Source organism: Ascaphus truei, chromosome 19, assembly GCF_040206685.1.
Source record: "Ascaphus truei isolate aAscTru1 chromosome 19, aAscTru1.hap1, whole genome shotgun sequence".
Taxonomy (NCBI): domain Eukaryota; kingdom Metazoa; phylum Chordata; class Amphibia; order Anura; family Ascaphidae; genus Ascaphus; species Ascaphus truei.
Window position 1 is genome coordinate 36,191,303 of NC_134501.1, and position 13,247 is coordinate 36,204,549.

The 13,247-nt window shown below is 46.0% G+C and overlaps 1 protein-coding gene across 1 annotated transcript in view; it reads left to right on the forward strand.

The window, feature by feature from the left end:
* NOD2 (nucleotide binding oligomerization domain containing 2) overlaps positions 1-13,247 on the forward strand; it is a 155,087-nt gene that overhangs the window by 98,759 nt on the left and 43,081 nt on the right. Inside the window, exon 4 of the mRNA XM_075577144.1 lies at positions 1,341-3,147. Coding sequence (XP_075433259.1) covers positions 1,341-3,147 — 1,807 coding nt within the window. The remainder of the gene's footprint in view (positions 1-1,340; positions 3,148-13,247) is intronic.

The window sequence follows — 13,247 nt, forward strand, 5'->3', positions numbered from 1 at the left end:
AGAGGAGCTGGCATTCAGTACAGAGAGGAGGTGGCATTCAGTACAGAGAGGAGGTGGCATTCAGTACAGAGAGGAGGTGGCATTCAGAACAGAGAGGAGGTGGCACAGGTTCCAGAAGGGGCCCCAAAGGACAGAGTGCTCCAGACACTATAAAGGAAATGGATCAGTTAAGTAACTCATGATGCATAAACCCGCAGCATACCCCTAGCGGGGCGGGATTGGGGTAGCTAGGGAAGAGCAGAAACGATACAAACAGGGGAGAGGAGAGATCAGAGACTGTACACACTGTAAAATGTATGATGTGACTGAGCACTTCTCTACGCCGGAAACAACGCTCTTGTGTGTGCATAAAGTTCCTGGCACCCATCATTGTATCTTCCACGCCCCCAGCCTTCACGGATCCAGCACCCTGACAAGGTAACAAAGGCTGAGCACAGCCATGTAAATGGACACTTGATGTAAACTCCTTAGGGTAAGGAGGGTTACAATACAGAACAACGTTTCAAGGTCCCCTGGCCAGCTTGACGAAGCAATCAAGGGGCCTTGAAACATTCCTCTGTAGTATTGTACTACACTATGTGTTTGCTGAATAATGCTCGAGTATTTTTGTAATTCTGCCGAGATCTTTTGTTTATTACAGAAGCTACTTGCTTGAGACCAGAAAGAATATGCGAGTGTATTGTTCTCTTTTTATCTTTAGTCTTCTTGAGTTCTGATCCAATTTAACATTTTGGTGAACACAAATGAAACATTTGTCCTGGCGAGGTGAGGGAGAAACTGCGACGTGGGCCAAACCTTTTTGTTCTTTAAAAAACATGTTCATTTTTCTGATACAAGCTGCTCCTCAATCACAGGGTCGCATACTGCTTTCCCGGAGCCCAGGACCAAAGACTCCTCTGGGCACCAGGTTGGTGAGTGAGGGGGCAGTTATCCGCTCCCCTCCCCCTGTTGGGGGCCCTCATTTCCCCCTCCCCTCTCTCTGCCTCCTACTCCTCTCTCTTCCAAAATCTATTATTGTCACATCTTCCAGCTAAATTGATCTACAATCATTTTTTCTTGTGATTCTGCAAAATCACTGTTATTTTCTTTTCTAAATAAGTCCTGATCTCTGCGTCTTTGTGATCACTGCAGCATTATTTCAAAAATATACTGTATCTTAAACCTGCTGCACCAATCATTCTACTATGCTTAACTATTGCTACTACAATAAATATTAGGGACTGGCAAAGGTTGAACTTGATGGACGTATGTCTTTTTTCAACCTCATCTACTATGTAACTATGACAGACGGTGTTATTTAATATAATACTAATTATTTTCTGTTTCCTTTCATTGTTTAGTTTGTTTGGGATATCAGAAGAAATTGAAATCCACTATTTCTGCTCAGTCCCGGTTTCTCAGTACATATGATGGGGCAGAGAATGTGTGCCTGGCGGACGTTTATACGGAGAGTGTACTGGAGTTATCCAAGAGCTCCAGCATGTCACACCATACACAGGGCTCCCAGAACCCCCTGGAGGTCCATGACATTCTCAATGCTAAAGGACTCATTAATGAAAATGCAGACATGATCCTCATACTTGGTAATGCGGGAAGTGGAAAAAGTACATTGTTTCAGCAAATCCATCAGCTCTGGGCTGGCGGAAAAGCATTCCAGAACTTCTGCTTAATTTTCCCATTTAGTTGTCGAAGGTTGTGTTGTGTTGGAAAGCAGGTGTCCCTAAAGACACTGTTGTTTGAGCATTGCTGCTGGCCAGATCACCACCAGGAAGAAATATTCCAGTTCCTCTTGGATAATCCCAGCCAAATCCTCCTTACTTTTGATGGATTTGATGAGTTCAAGTTTCCATTCACAGAAGATGACAAGCACTGCTGTCCTACTGACCCGACGAGTACAGAGAGCATCGTCTTCAACCTTCTCCAAGGAAACCTGATGAAGGGCTCTATAAAACTAGTGGCAAGCAGACCCGATGCTGTCACAACCGTGCTACGGAAATATGTCCAGAAAGAAGTCAGCTTGAAGGGATTTTCTGAAGAAGGAATCGAGTTGTTCATGAGGAAGCATCACCGGGATCCTGAAACCGCCAGAGAAATCATCAGCCTAGTGAATGCCAACTCACCTCTCCATGGGTTGTGTCACATTCCCGTTTTCTGCTGGATAGTTTCAAAGTGTCATAAGGAACTGATTCTCACTGGGTGCAGCTCTCTTCAGACTATGACAGATATGTATTTTCTAACTCTACAGCATTTTCTCCTCCACGGTGCAATGAAAAAGAAACTCACAGGTAACATACTTGAGAAGAGAGTCAACTCAATCAGTCACCTGGGGAAACTAGCCTTCAATGGGTTGTGCTGTGGCTGCTATGCATTTTCAGATCAGCAGATTGTTGATGCAGAGGTCAATGAAGAAGACATTTCCCTGGGTTTTCTTGTGCTCTCCAAAAACCTTTCCATAGACATCAACTTCTCTACCCAACACTATGAATTCCTACATATCACCTTCCAGTGTTTCTTCGCTGCATTGTACATCGCGATGAGCGATGGCATGGGCTTGTCTTCCCTTCACCATTTATTTAACTGGACCAGAAAGCAACCAAGTATGTCTTTGGCACAAAGGCTCCCCCAATTATGCGTTCAGCCCTGTGTGCAGGTAGAGGGTAGGACTGAGACTAAAATGCAGAAGGTGGAGCTGCAAAATCTTCAGATTACAGCCAACTTTGTAGCAGGACTGTTCTCTCAAAGACTTTATGATTTGCTGGTTGAATCGTGGCAGTTGGAAAAACTGCCCAAAAAGCTAGTGACCGTTAGGAGGTGTTTGATTAAAGCCATCCATAAACACTTTAAATCAATACCGCCTGCTGTGCAGGGAGAAAAGAAAAGCATACATGCAATGCCAACGTTTCTCTGGCTCATAAAATGCATTTACGAGACGCAGGACAGCAGCCTGGCAAAGCAGGCACTGAAAGGGCTGGAGGTGGATCACTTGAAACTGACCTACTGTGGCATTGGGCCGGCTGAATGCACAGCGCTTGCATTTGTGCTGAAGCATTTGAAGAACCCAGTGGGCATACAGCTGGATTACAATTCTGTTGGCGATATTGGAATTGAACAGCTGTTCCCGTGTCTTCACATGTGCCAGGCTCTATAGTAAGTGTTACATAGTTACATAGTAGATGAGGTTGAAAAAAGACGTACGTCCATCAAGTTCAACCTATGCTAAATTTAGACAACCGATACTTTATTCTAGATCTATACTTACTTATTGATCCAGAGGAAGGCAAACAAAAAACCCCATTAAGGGGAAAAATTAACTCCTTCCTGACTCCAAGAATTGGCAATCGGATTAATCCCTGGATCAACATCCTTCCCATGTATACTTATTTGGTATATCCCTGTATACCTTTCCCATCTAATAAGATGTCCAACCTTTTTTTGAACAAATCTATTGTATCTGCCATCACAGTCTCCATGGGTAATGAATTCCACATTTTAACTGCCCTTACTGTAAAGAACCCTTTCTTTTGTTGCTGGTGAAATTTCCTTTCCTCCAACCTTAAGGGATGGCCCCGAGTCCTTTGTACTGCCCGTGGGATGAATAGTTCTGTTGAAAGCTCCTTGTATTGTCCCTGAATATATTTGTGTATAGTTATCATATCCCCTCTTAGACGCCTCTTTTCTAATGTGAATAAATCTAATTTAGCTAGCCTCTCCTCATAAGTTAGAATGTCCATCCCCTTTATTAATTTGGTGGCTCTTCTCTGCACTCTCTCTAGTTCCATAATGTATTTTCTTAGGATTGGTGCCCAAAATTGTACTCCATATTCAAGGTGTGGTCTTACTAATGCTTTGTAAAGGGGCATAATTATGTTTACTTCCCTTCCATCCATTGCCCGTTTGATGCAAGATAAGATCTTGTTTGCCTTTGCAGCTACTGCATGACATTGGGCACTATTGCTAAGCCTGCTATCTACAAGCACTCCTAAATCCTTCTCCATCAAGGATTCCCCCAATATATCTCCATTTAATTTGTAAGTCGCCTTTTTATTCTTGCATCCCAAATGCATAACCTGACATTTATCTGTATTAAACCTCATTTGCCATTTACCTGCCCACGTTTCCAGTCTCTCCAAGTCCTTCTGAAGAGAAATTACATCCTGCTCTGATTCTATTACCTTACACAATTTAGTATCATCAGCAAAGATGGAGACTTTGCTCTCGATCCCAACCTCAAGGTCATTAATAAACAAGTTAAAAAGCAGGGGTCCCAGTACCGATCCTTGAGGTACTCCACTCACGACTTTAGCCCAACCTGAAAAAGTTCCATTTATGACAACCCTCTGTTGTCTGTCCTTTAACCAGTTTTCAATCCAGGTGCATATATTATTACTGAGTCCAAGTGTGTTTTTTAATAAGCTTCTTATGCAGGTCTGCAACCCTGCCTTTCACCATTATCCCCAGCATACAGTGCTTCCACTGCAGCAAGGGATTCTGGGAAATTACATGCAAATGAGCACACAATGTGTCACCTTTTGTCTGAAAAACCATTGTTACATGGAGCCCATATAAGCTAATGCTTGCTGTTAACACAGCTTTACAGCCCAGCATGGGAATCAGATGCAAAGCCAGAGAAACCATTCACAGACATGTTTCAACCTTAATGGGTATCATCAGTGTGAGATTGGTTGTACTGCTGGCTGTGCATTTTCAAGACTGTAGGGTTTACCATCACGTTTTAAGTTATGGTGGGTGAAAAAGGCAACAAGAAACCTCCACCGTATTGCATATAGCAAATAAAAAGAACACTTGTGAGCACATTCATGTCTTAGGCAGGTCTGCCTGACATGCGAATGTGCTCACAAGTGTTCTTTTTATTTGCTATATGCAATACAGTGGAGGTTTTTTGTTGCCTTTTTCACCCACCATAACTTAAAAAAAAAAAATATATATATATATACAAAGCAGCGCTAAAAACAAACAATTGTATGCACAATATATACTGTAAACAATCAGATACCATTTGATTCAAGTTGAATCCTGCAGAAAACGAATCCAGTGGAACTGTCCGCTAAGTGAGGCAATGAATGTGTCCCAAAGCCAGACAGGAAAAAATATGAGGGGCTGCTATATCCAAGGAATCACTCCCAAACGAGCACTGTAAAAAAGAAAAGAAAGAAGCGCACTCCCCTAGTGCATTATCTTCAGAGATGCAGATGAATATATCTATTAAAGTGTATTATCTACCACACATCTATTTTAATAAATATATTCATCTGCATCTCTGAAGATAATGCACTAGGGGAGTGCGCTTATTTCTTATATATATACAGTATATATATACTGCTGCGGCCGAGTTTATTCGAGCATTTGCCCGTTCTCGGCCGCAGCAGTAACCTGGCGCGCGCCGGAGGGTGCCGGGCGCACGCCGAAGCCTCGGAGGAGAGGCCCGCCGATCGGGGCTTCCCCCTCTCCTCACCGGGTCCGCCGGGTCCCCCGGAACGTCCCGCCGCCGTCCTCACATCCGCGCGACACCAGGGCTCCCTCGGGGAGCCCTGGGCACGCGTACAGGCGGCACAGGCACCCGATGATGCGTGACCGCGCATCGGTGATGCGCGGCACGCTGAGGGAGTGCGGCTCGCAAGCCGGGACATATCCCGGCTTGCGGAATGAGCCGTACTCAAATAAAGTGTGCCGCCTGTGTATACTGCTGCGGCACAGTTTATTCGAGCATTTGCCCGTTCTGTGCCGCAGCAGTAGCCTGGCGCGCGCCGAAGCAGCGGAAGAGCGCCCTCCGATCGGGGCGCTCTCCCTCCCGCTGCCGGGTCCGCCGGGTCCCCCGGAACCCCCTGCCGCTGTCCCGCGATCGCGGGACACCAGGGCTCCCTCGGGGAGCCCCTGGACGTGCGTGCAGGGGGCGCACGCTCCCGAAGACGCGTGACCGCGCGTCTATGACGCGCGGCACGCCGAGGGGCGGCCACTAGCAAGCCGGGAAATCTCCCGGCTTGCGGATCTGGCCGCAGTGCAATTAAATGTGTCGCCAGTGTATATATATAAATATATATATGCAGAAAACAAGAAGAAAAAACAGGCGCACTCCTAGTGTGATGAAGTATAAAACAGTATTTATGGGATTGTAAAATATAAAAAGCGCACTCACAAACAGAGTAAAAATAATAGCATTTATCAGATATACTCAATCGCCTTGAAGCTGTGAAGGGAATGTATCAGCCTGTCCATTTGGTGCCACCTCTGGTGTATCCATTGGTTCAGCAAGGTGCATTGGAGCCACCGCAGCCAGATGATGTAATAATCAGCAACACGGTCAGAGACTCCCTCCAGATACACCTCCCACAGCTCTCACTGCTCCCCAGCAGGCAACTGCAAAACCGGAAGCGACAGCAGTCCCAAGCAAAATAGCAACAGCTCCAAGGTACTCTCTCCGTTCGAGCAGTAATGTCAGCCACAAACTCACCTCTTTGGGAAACGTCCCCTGACGAAGTCCTTAGTGACGAAATGCGTAGGGCGTTTCCCAAAGAGGCGAGTTTGTGGCTGACATTACTGCACGAACGGAGAGAGTACCTTGGAGCTGTTGCTATTTTGCTTGGGACTGCTGTCGCTTCCGGTTTTGCAGTTGCCTGCTGGTGAGCAGTGACAGCTGTGGGAGGTGTATCTGGAAGGAGTCTCTGACCGTGTTGCTGATTATTACATCATCTGGCTGCGGTGGCTCCAGTGCACCTTGCTGAACCAACGGATACACCAGAGGTGGCACCAACGGGACAGGCTGATACATTCCCTTCACAGCTTCAAGGCGATTGAGTATATCTCATTAATGCTATTATTTTTACTCTGTTTGTGAGTGCGCTTTTTATATTTTACAATCCCATAAATACTGTTTTATACTTCATCACACTAGGAGTGCGCCTTTTTCTTCTTCTTGCTTTCTGCAGATATCCTTGGGATTTGGTGATCCTTATATACGGGCAGCAAAACTCCAGTGGACTAAGTACATTTTTTGAAATTTCAACTGACATCTGGTTTTTATTTTATTTGTTATGTTTCATATTTTTTATTTTTGCTATAGATTTCAGTTGTTTTTATCACAAATTCGCCCTTTTGGGGATTCTTTGGTCAATAGCCTTGTTAACTCTGTCTGATTTACACAGCTGATTTATCCTTATCAAGTTTCCTAAGGCGCTACTCCAATTTGTTTTTTTTTCCATAAATATATATATATATATATTGTGACAAACGGCTTACTCCGGGGCTCCGTCGTTTGTCCGGGACTGTTTAGAACACGGTTTTTTAGGGTAGGTTAAATGATGAGGCGTCACGTACTGTTCCTTTAAACAGGCTATGCCTGGTTTATTCAGTCCCAGGCACTGAGACTGCCACAGTGCATACAACAGAAAACAGATCAAAACAAAAGCTGCTCACCTGAGCGATAACTTAACTTAGATATCCCTGACTCAGGGTTGGAAGTGGCTTTTCCACTCCCAACAACAAAACAAGGTACTTTTGCAGTCTTACACAAATGAACAGAAAGATTGAACCTGTTTGGGGAAGAGGCTTCTCCCCTCTGTAGTTCAGCAGCCTTCCAGCCTCCTGGCTCTTGTGGGGAGACCAGAGCAAACAGGAAATCAGTCTTTCATACCTGATTCCTAATTAGCATGACAGGTGACAGAAATCAGGCAGCAGACAAACTCTGGTCTGGATCTCTCATCCCTCAGTTCCAGCGCTTGCCAAACTGTGGGATGGAGTGTATGTATTATAAGGCTGCACTCCCAGGCCAAACAGGATAGAAACTGTCTAGTATCCTGGGAGCCCTATATACGGAATTTATTACCATCCCCTGGTTTCTGTCACATATCCTCCCCCCCAGCTCAGACCTCGAGGGATGAGCGACCATGGATATTAGGGAGTGCATCCTTGACAACCCGTCAGCATTGCCATGTTTGTGCCCTGACCTGTGTTCCACAGAAAATTTAAAGGGTTGTAGGCTTAGGAACCACCTGGTCACTCTAGCATTCTTTTCCCTGTTTTGACACATCCAGGTAAGGGGTGCATGATCTGTGACCAACCGGAATTTTCTCCCCAACAGATAGTATTTGAGCGTCTCTACAGCCCACTTTATTGCGAGACACTCTTTCTCTACTATGGAGTAATTTTTCTCCTGGGGATTTAGTTTCCTACTTAAATAAAGGATGGGGTGCTCCTCACCTTGAGACTCCTGGGAGAGTACCGCCCCCAGCCCTACCTCAGATGCGTCGGTTTGGACTACGAACTCTTTGGAGAAGTCAGGTGTGACCAACACTGGTTGGGCACAGAGAGCTTCTTTCAGGCTTCTAAAGGCCTGTTCGGTTTCCGGGGACCACTTTACCATTAGCGGTCCTCTTGCTTTTGTGAGGTCAGTTAGTGGGGTTGCCTTAGTTGCAAAATTGGGAATAAACCTTCTATAGTACCCAATTAACCCCAAAAAGGTCCTTACTTGTTTTTTTGTAACTGGCCTTGGCCAATTTTGTATCGCCTCCACTTTGAGTGTTTGGGGTTTGAGTAAACCTCTGCCAATTGAATATCCCAGATACTTGGCCTCCTCCAGACCAATAGTGCATTTAGCGGGGTTAGCAGTTAGTCCAGCAGACCGGACTGCGTCAAGCACAGCTTGGACCTTTGGAAGGTGGGATTGCCAATCTTCACTATGGATTACCACATCATCCAGGTAAGCGGCAGCATACCGAGCATGTGGTTTTAAAATTTTATCCATCATTCTTTGGAATGTGGCGGGAGCTCCATGTAAGCCAAAAGGCAACACCTTATACTGAAAGAGGCCGTCTGGGGTTGAGAAGGCTGTCTTTTCTTTTGCCCTTTCTGTGAGGGGAACCTGCCAGTACCCTTTTGTTAGGTCTAGGGTTGTGAGATATCGGGCTTTGCCCAGTCTCTCTACAAGTTCATCTACCCTGGGCATAGGATAAGTATCAAATTTTGACACCGCGTTTAGTTTCCGGTAGTCATTACAAAACCTTGTTGTACCATCTGGCTTTGGGACTAAGACTATAGGGCTGTTCCACCCACTTTGGGATTCCTCAATTACACCTAGTTTTAGCATTTTTTTAACCTCTAAACTTATAGCCTTTCTTTTGGCCTCTGGGATTCGGTACGGTTTAAGGTTAACTCGGACCCCCGGTTCAGAGATTAGGTCATGTTCAATTACGCTAGTTCTACCTGGCCGTATAGAGAAGATTTCTTTGTTTCTTCTCACTAAATTCTGAACCTCTCGTTTCTGATGAACAGACAGGGTTTCAGCTATGCTAACCTCTGGGTCAGTTTCTTGATTCTCTGACGGACCTGGGGGTACTAGGGTTAACAAGACTTCTCTATCTTTCCAGGGCTTGAGTAGGTTTATATGGTAAATTTGCTCAGGTTTCCTCCTACCTGGCTGTCTTACCTTATAATTTACTTCTCCCACTCTTTCCAAGACCTCATATGGCCCATGCCATTTAGCAAGGAATTTACTCTCCACGGTGGGAACCAGAACTAGTACCCTATCACCTGGAGAAAAAATTCTGACCCTAGCACCCTTATTATATGTATTCCTCTGTGCTTCTTGAGCTTTCTCCATGTGTTCCCTCACTATGGGTAGGACTGCAGCAATGCGGTCCTGCATCTGGGCAACATGCTCTATTACACTTCTGTAAGGGGTAACCTCGTGTTCCCAAGTCTCTTTGGCTATATCCAGTAAGCCCCTTGGGTGTCGGCCATACAATAGTTCAAACGGGGAGAAGCCTGTGGATGATTGGGGAACTTCCCTAATGGCAAATAACAGGTACGGTAACAAACAATCCCAGTTTTTCCCATCTTTATCAACCGCCCGCCGTAACATGCTCTTTAAGGTTTTATTGAACCTTTCCACTAAACCATCTGTTTGTGGATGATAGACTGAGGTTCTGAGATGCTTGATTTTTAGGAGTTTACATAGCTCTTTCGTTACTTGGGACATAAATGGTGTTCCCTGGTCAGATAGAATCTCTTTAGGAATCCCGACCCGGGAAAACAGAACTACTAACTCTTTTGCTATGTTTTTAGCTGAGGTGCTACGTAGGGGAACTGCCTCCGGATATCGGGTGGCATAATCTAATATTACCAATATATGCTGATGTCCCCTAGCAGACTTTATTAGGGGTCCTACTAGATCCATAGCAATCCGGTCAAATGGTACCTCTATTATGGGAAGGGGTACCAATGGGCTGCGGTACGCCTTGAACGGGGCGGTGATCTGACATTCTGGGCATGAGGAACAATAATTCGTAATTTCTGCCAGAACCCCAGGCCAATAGAAGCTTCGGAGAACCTTTTCTTTTGTCTTTTCCACCCCTAGGTGTCCCCCCAATGGATGACTATGTGCGAGGTGTAATACTACGTTACGGAATGTCTGTGGTACCAACAATTGTTTAGTTGTAACTGATTTCCTTTTATCAACCCGATATACTAGGTCGTTCTCTACCTCGAAGTAGGGGTAAGCAAGTGACCTATCTGGTTGGCCAGGAGTACTATTCTGGTCCCGTATATTTCCCCTTGCTACCGCTAATGTGGGGTCCTCCCACTGGGCCTTCTTAAAACTCCCAGGACTGACCTCTAGGTCAGCGAGGGTCTTATCCGGTTCTGGGGTGGTAAGTGTCTGCTCAACATCTTGATTTGGGGTATTCCCTACCAAAGTAGTGATGGGGAAGGGAATTTTACAGCACTCCTCCTTTTCCCCCTTCTTATTTGGGCCCTCGTCAACCTCCATTTCTGAAAAAGGGAAAGGATTTGTTTCTTCTAATACTTCGTTATGGTCCGCTATTGAACTCTGGGCGCTATTCTGAGCGGGGGACCACATTTTTAGAAAATGGGGAAAGTCGGTCCCTATTAACACATCATGTGCCAGTTTGGGTACAATACCCACCTTGAAATCTAAAGAACCAAACTCTGTTTCAAAAAAAACATCAACAGTGGAATATTCATGATTATCCCCATGTATACAACAAATTGCCACTCTTTGTGAACTGTTTCCCTGTTTCTTCTTAATGGGCAAGAGGTATTCGGACACTAGTGTGACCATGCTCCCAGAGTCAAGAAGTGCCCGAACCCTCTTACCATTAACCTTTACAAATGCCCACAGATGGTTATTCAAGGGGTCCTCTGGGCTAGGGCCCATACATTGGGACAACAGCGAATAAGGTTCCACGCTGTTGCATTGCATGGGCTCATCATTTAGTGGGCAGATTTTTGCTGTGTGGCCCCTCTCATGACAATTTACACATTTAGGTACATAGTCTGTGTCCCACTTAGAGCCTTTTCCCGGCTCCCCATGTTGGCTATTGCCCTTAGTGTGCTAACCACTGTTGCTTGTGCTGCGTGAAGGGGGTCGCCGCTCTTCAGCGCCCCTTAACCCCGGTACCCTTTTACCGTCTCTGGAAGAGTCCTGGAACCTCGGGTAGTGGGGTTGCTCCACGACTGTGGGTTGCGGGTGCTCTTCTGCTGCATTGTACCTTTCTACGAGGGCCACAAGCTCATCCGCATTGTGGGGATCACTCCGACTGACCCAACGGCGTAAGGCAGAGGGAAGTTTCCTCAAGAACTGGTCCATGACCAACCGTTCCACGATGTGGCTGGCTGAGTTGATCTCGGGTTGTAGCCACTTCCGGGCGAGGTGGATGAGGTCATACATCTGGCTTCGGGTGGCTTTATCCATCGTGAAGGACCATGCGTGAAACCTTTGGGCGCGAACAGCCGTGGTTACGCCGAGGCGGGCGAGGATCTCGAACTTCAATTTTGCATAGACGTTAGCTTCGGCTGGCTCTAGATCAAAGTAAGCCTTCTGGGGTTCGCCGCTTAGGAAGGGTGCGATTAGACCAGCCCACTCAGCTTCTGGCCATCCCTCTCTCTGTGCCGTGCGTTCAAACGTGAGAAGATAGGCTTCCACATCATCCGAGGGTCCCATCTTCTGAAGGTAGTGGCTTGCCCTGGTCATTTTCGGAACTGGGGCTGCCGCTGCCAGTGGAAGGTTACTGATAGTCCCCCTCAGGATCTCGAGTTCCTGCTGTAAGCCCTGAGCGAACCGCTGTTGCTCCTCTCTCAGCAAGCGGTTTGTCTCTTGCTGGTTTGCATTCGCGTTTTGCAGGGCTTCATTCGTCTGTTGCTGGTTTGCATTCGCCTGTTGCTGGTTGGCATTCGCCTGTTGCTGGTTGGCATTAATCTCTTGCTGGGCTATTAGCAGCTGTTGCTGGGCTGCATTCGTCTGCTGCTGGTTTGCATTAGTTTCTTGCTGGGCTATTAACAGCTGTTGCTGGGTTTCATTCGCGTCTTTCTGGGCAGCGACATTGCGTACCAGCGCACCCACCACGTCTTCCATCTTGTTTGCAGAGGATGAAAAAAACTTTTTTTTTTTTTTTTTTTTTTCTTTCAAAGTTCTTCAACCCGCAGACCCCCTAGTGCTCTGCCCGCATTCTCCACCATATGTGACAAACGGCTTACTCCGGGGCTCCGTCGTTTGTCCGGGACTGTTTAGAACACGGTCTTTTAGGGTAGGTTAAATGATGAGGCGTCACGTACTGTTCCTTTAAACAGGCTATGCCTGGTTTATTCAGTCCCAGGCACTGAGACTGCCACAGTGCATACAACAGAAAACAGATCAAAACAAAAGCTGCTCACCTGAGCGATAACTTAACTTAGATATCCCTGACTCAGGGTTGGAAGTGGCTTTTCCACTCCCAACAACAAAACAAGGTACTTTTGCAGTCTTACACAAATGAACAGAAAGATTGAACCTGTTTGGGGAAGAGGCTTCTCCCCTCTGTAGTTCAGCAGCCTTCCAGCCTCCTGGCTCTTGTGGGGAGACCAGAGCAAACAGGAAATCAGTCTTTCATACCTGATTCCTAATTAGCATGACAGGTGACAGAAATCAGGCAGCAGACAAACTCTGGTCTGGTTCTCTCATCCCTCAGTTCCAGCGCTTGCCAAACTGTGGAATGGAGTGTATGTATTATAAGGCTGCACTCCCAGGCCAAACAGGATAGAAACTGTCTAGTATCCTGGGAGCCCTATATACGGAATTTATTACCATCCCCTGGTTTCTGTCACAATATATATATATATATATATATATATATATGAAAGAAAAAAGAAAAGAAAACAGGCGCACACCTAGTGCATTAAAGTTTAACAATAATTTTATGGAACATTTAAAATCAGACAAATGCCCACTCACAAGTATA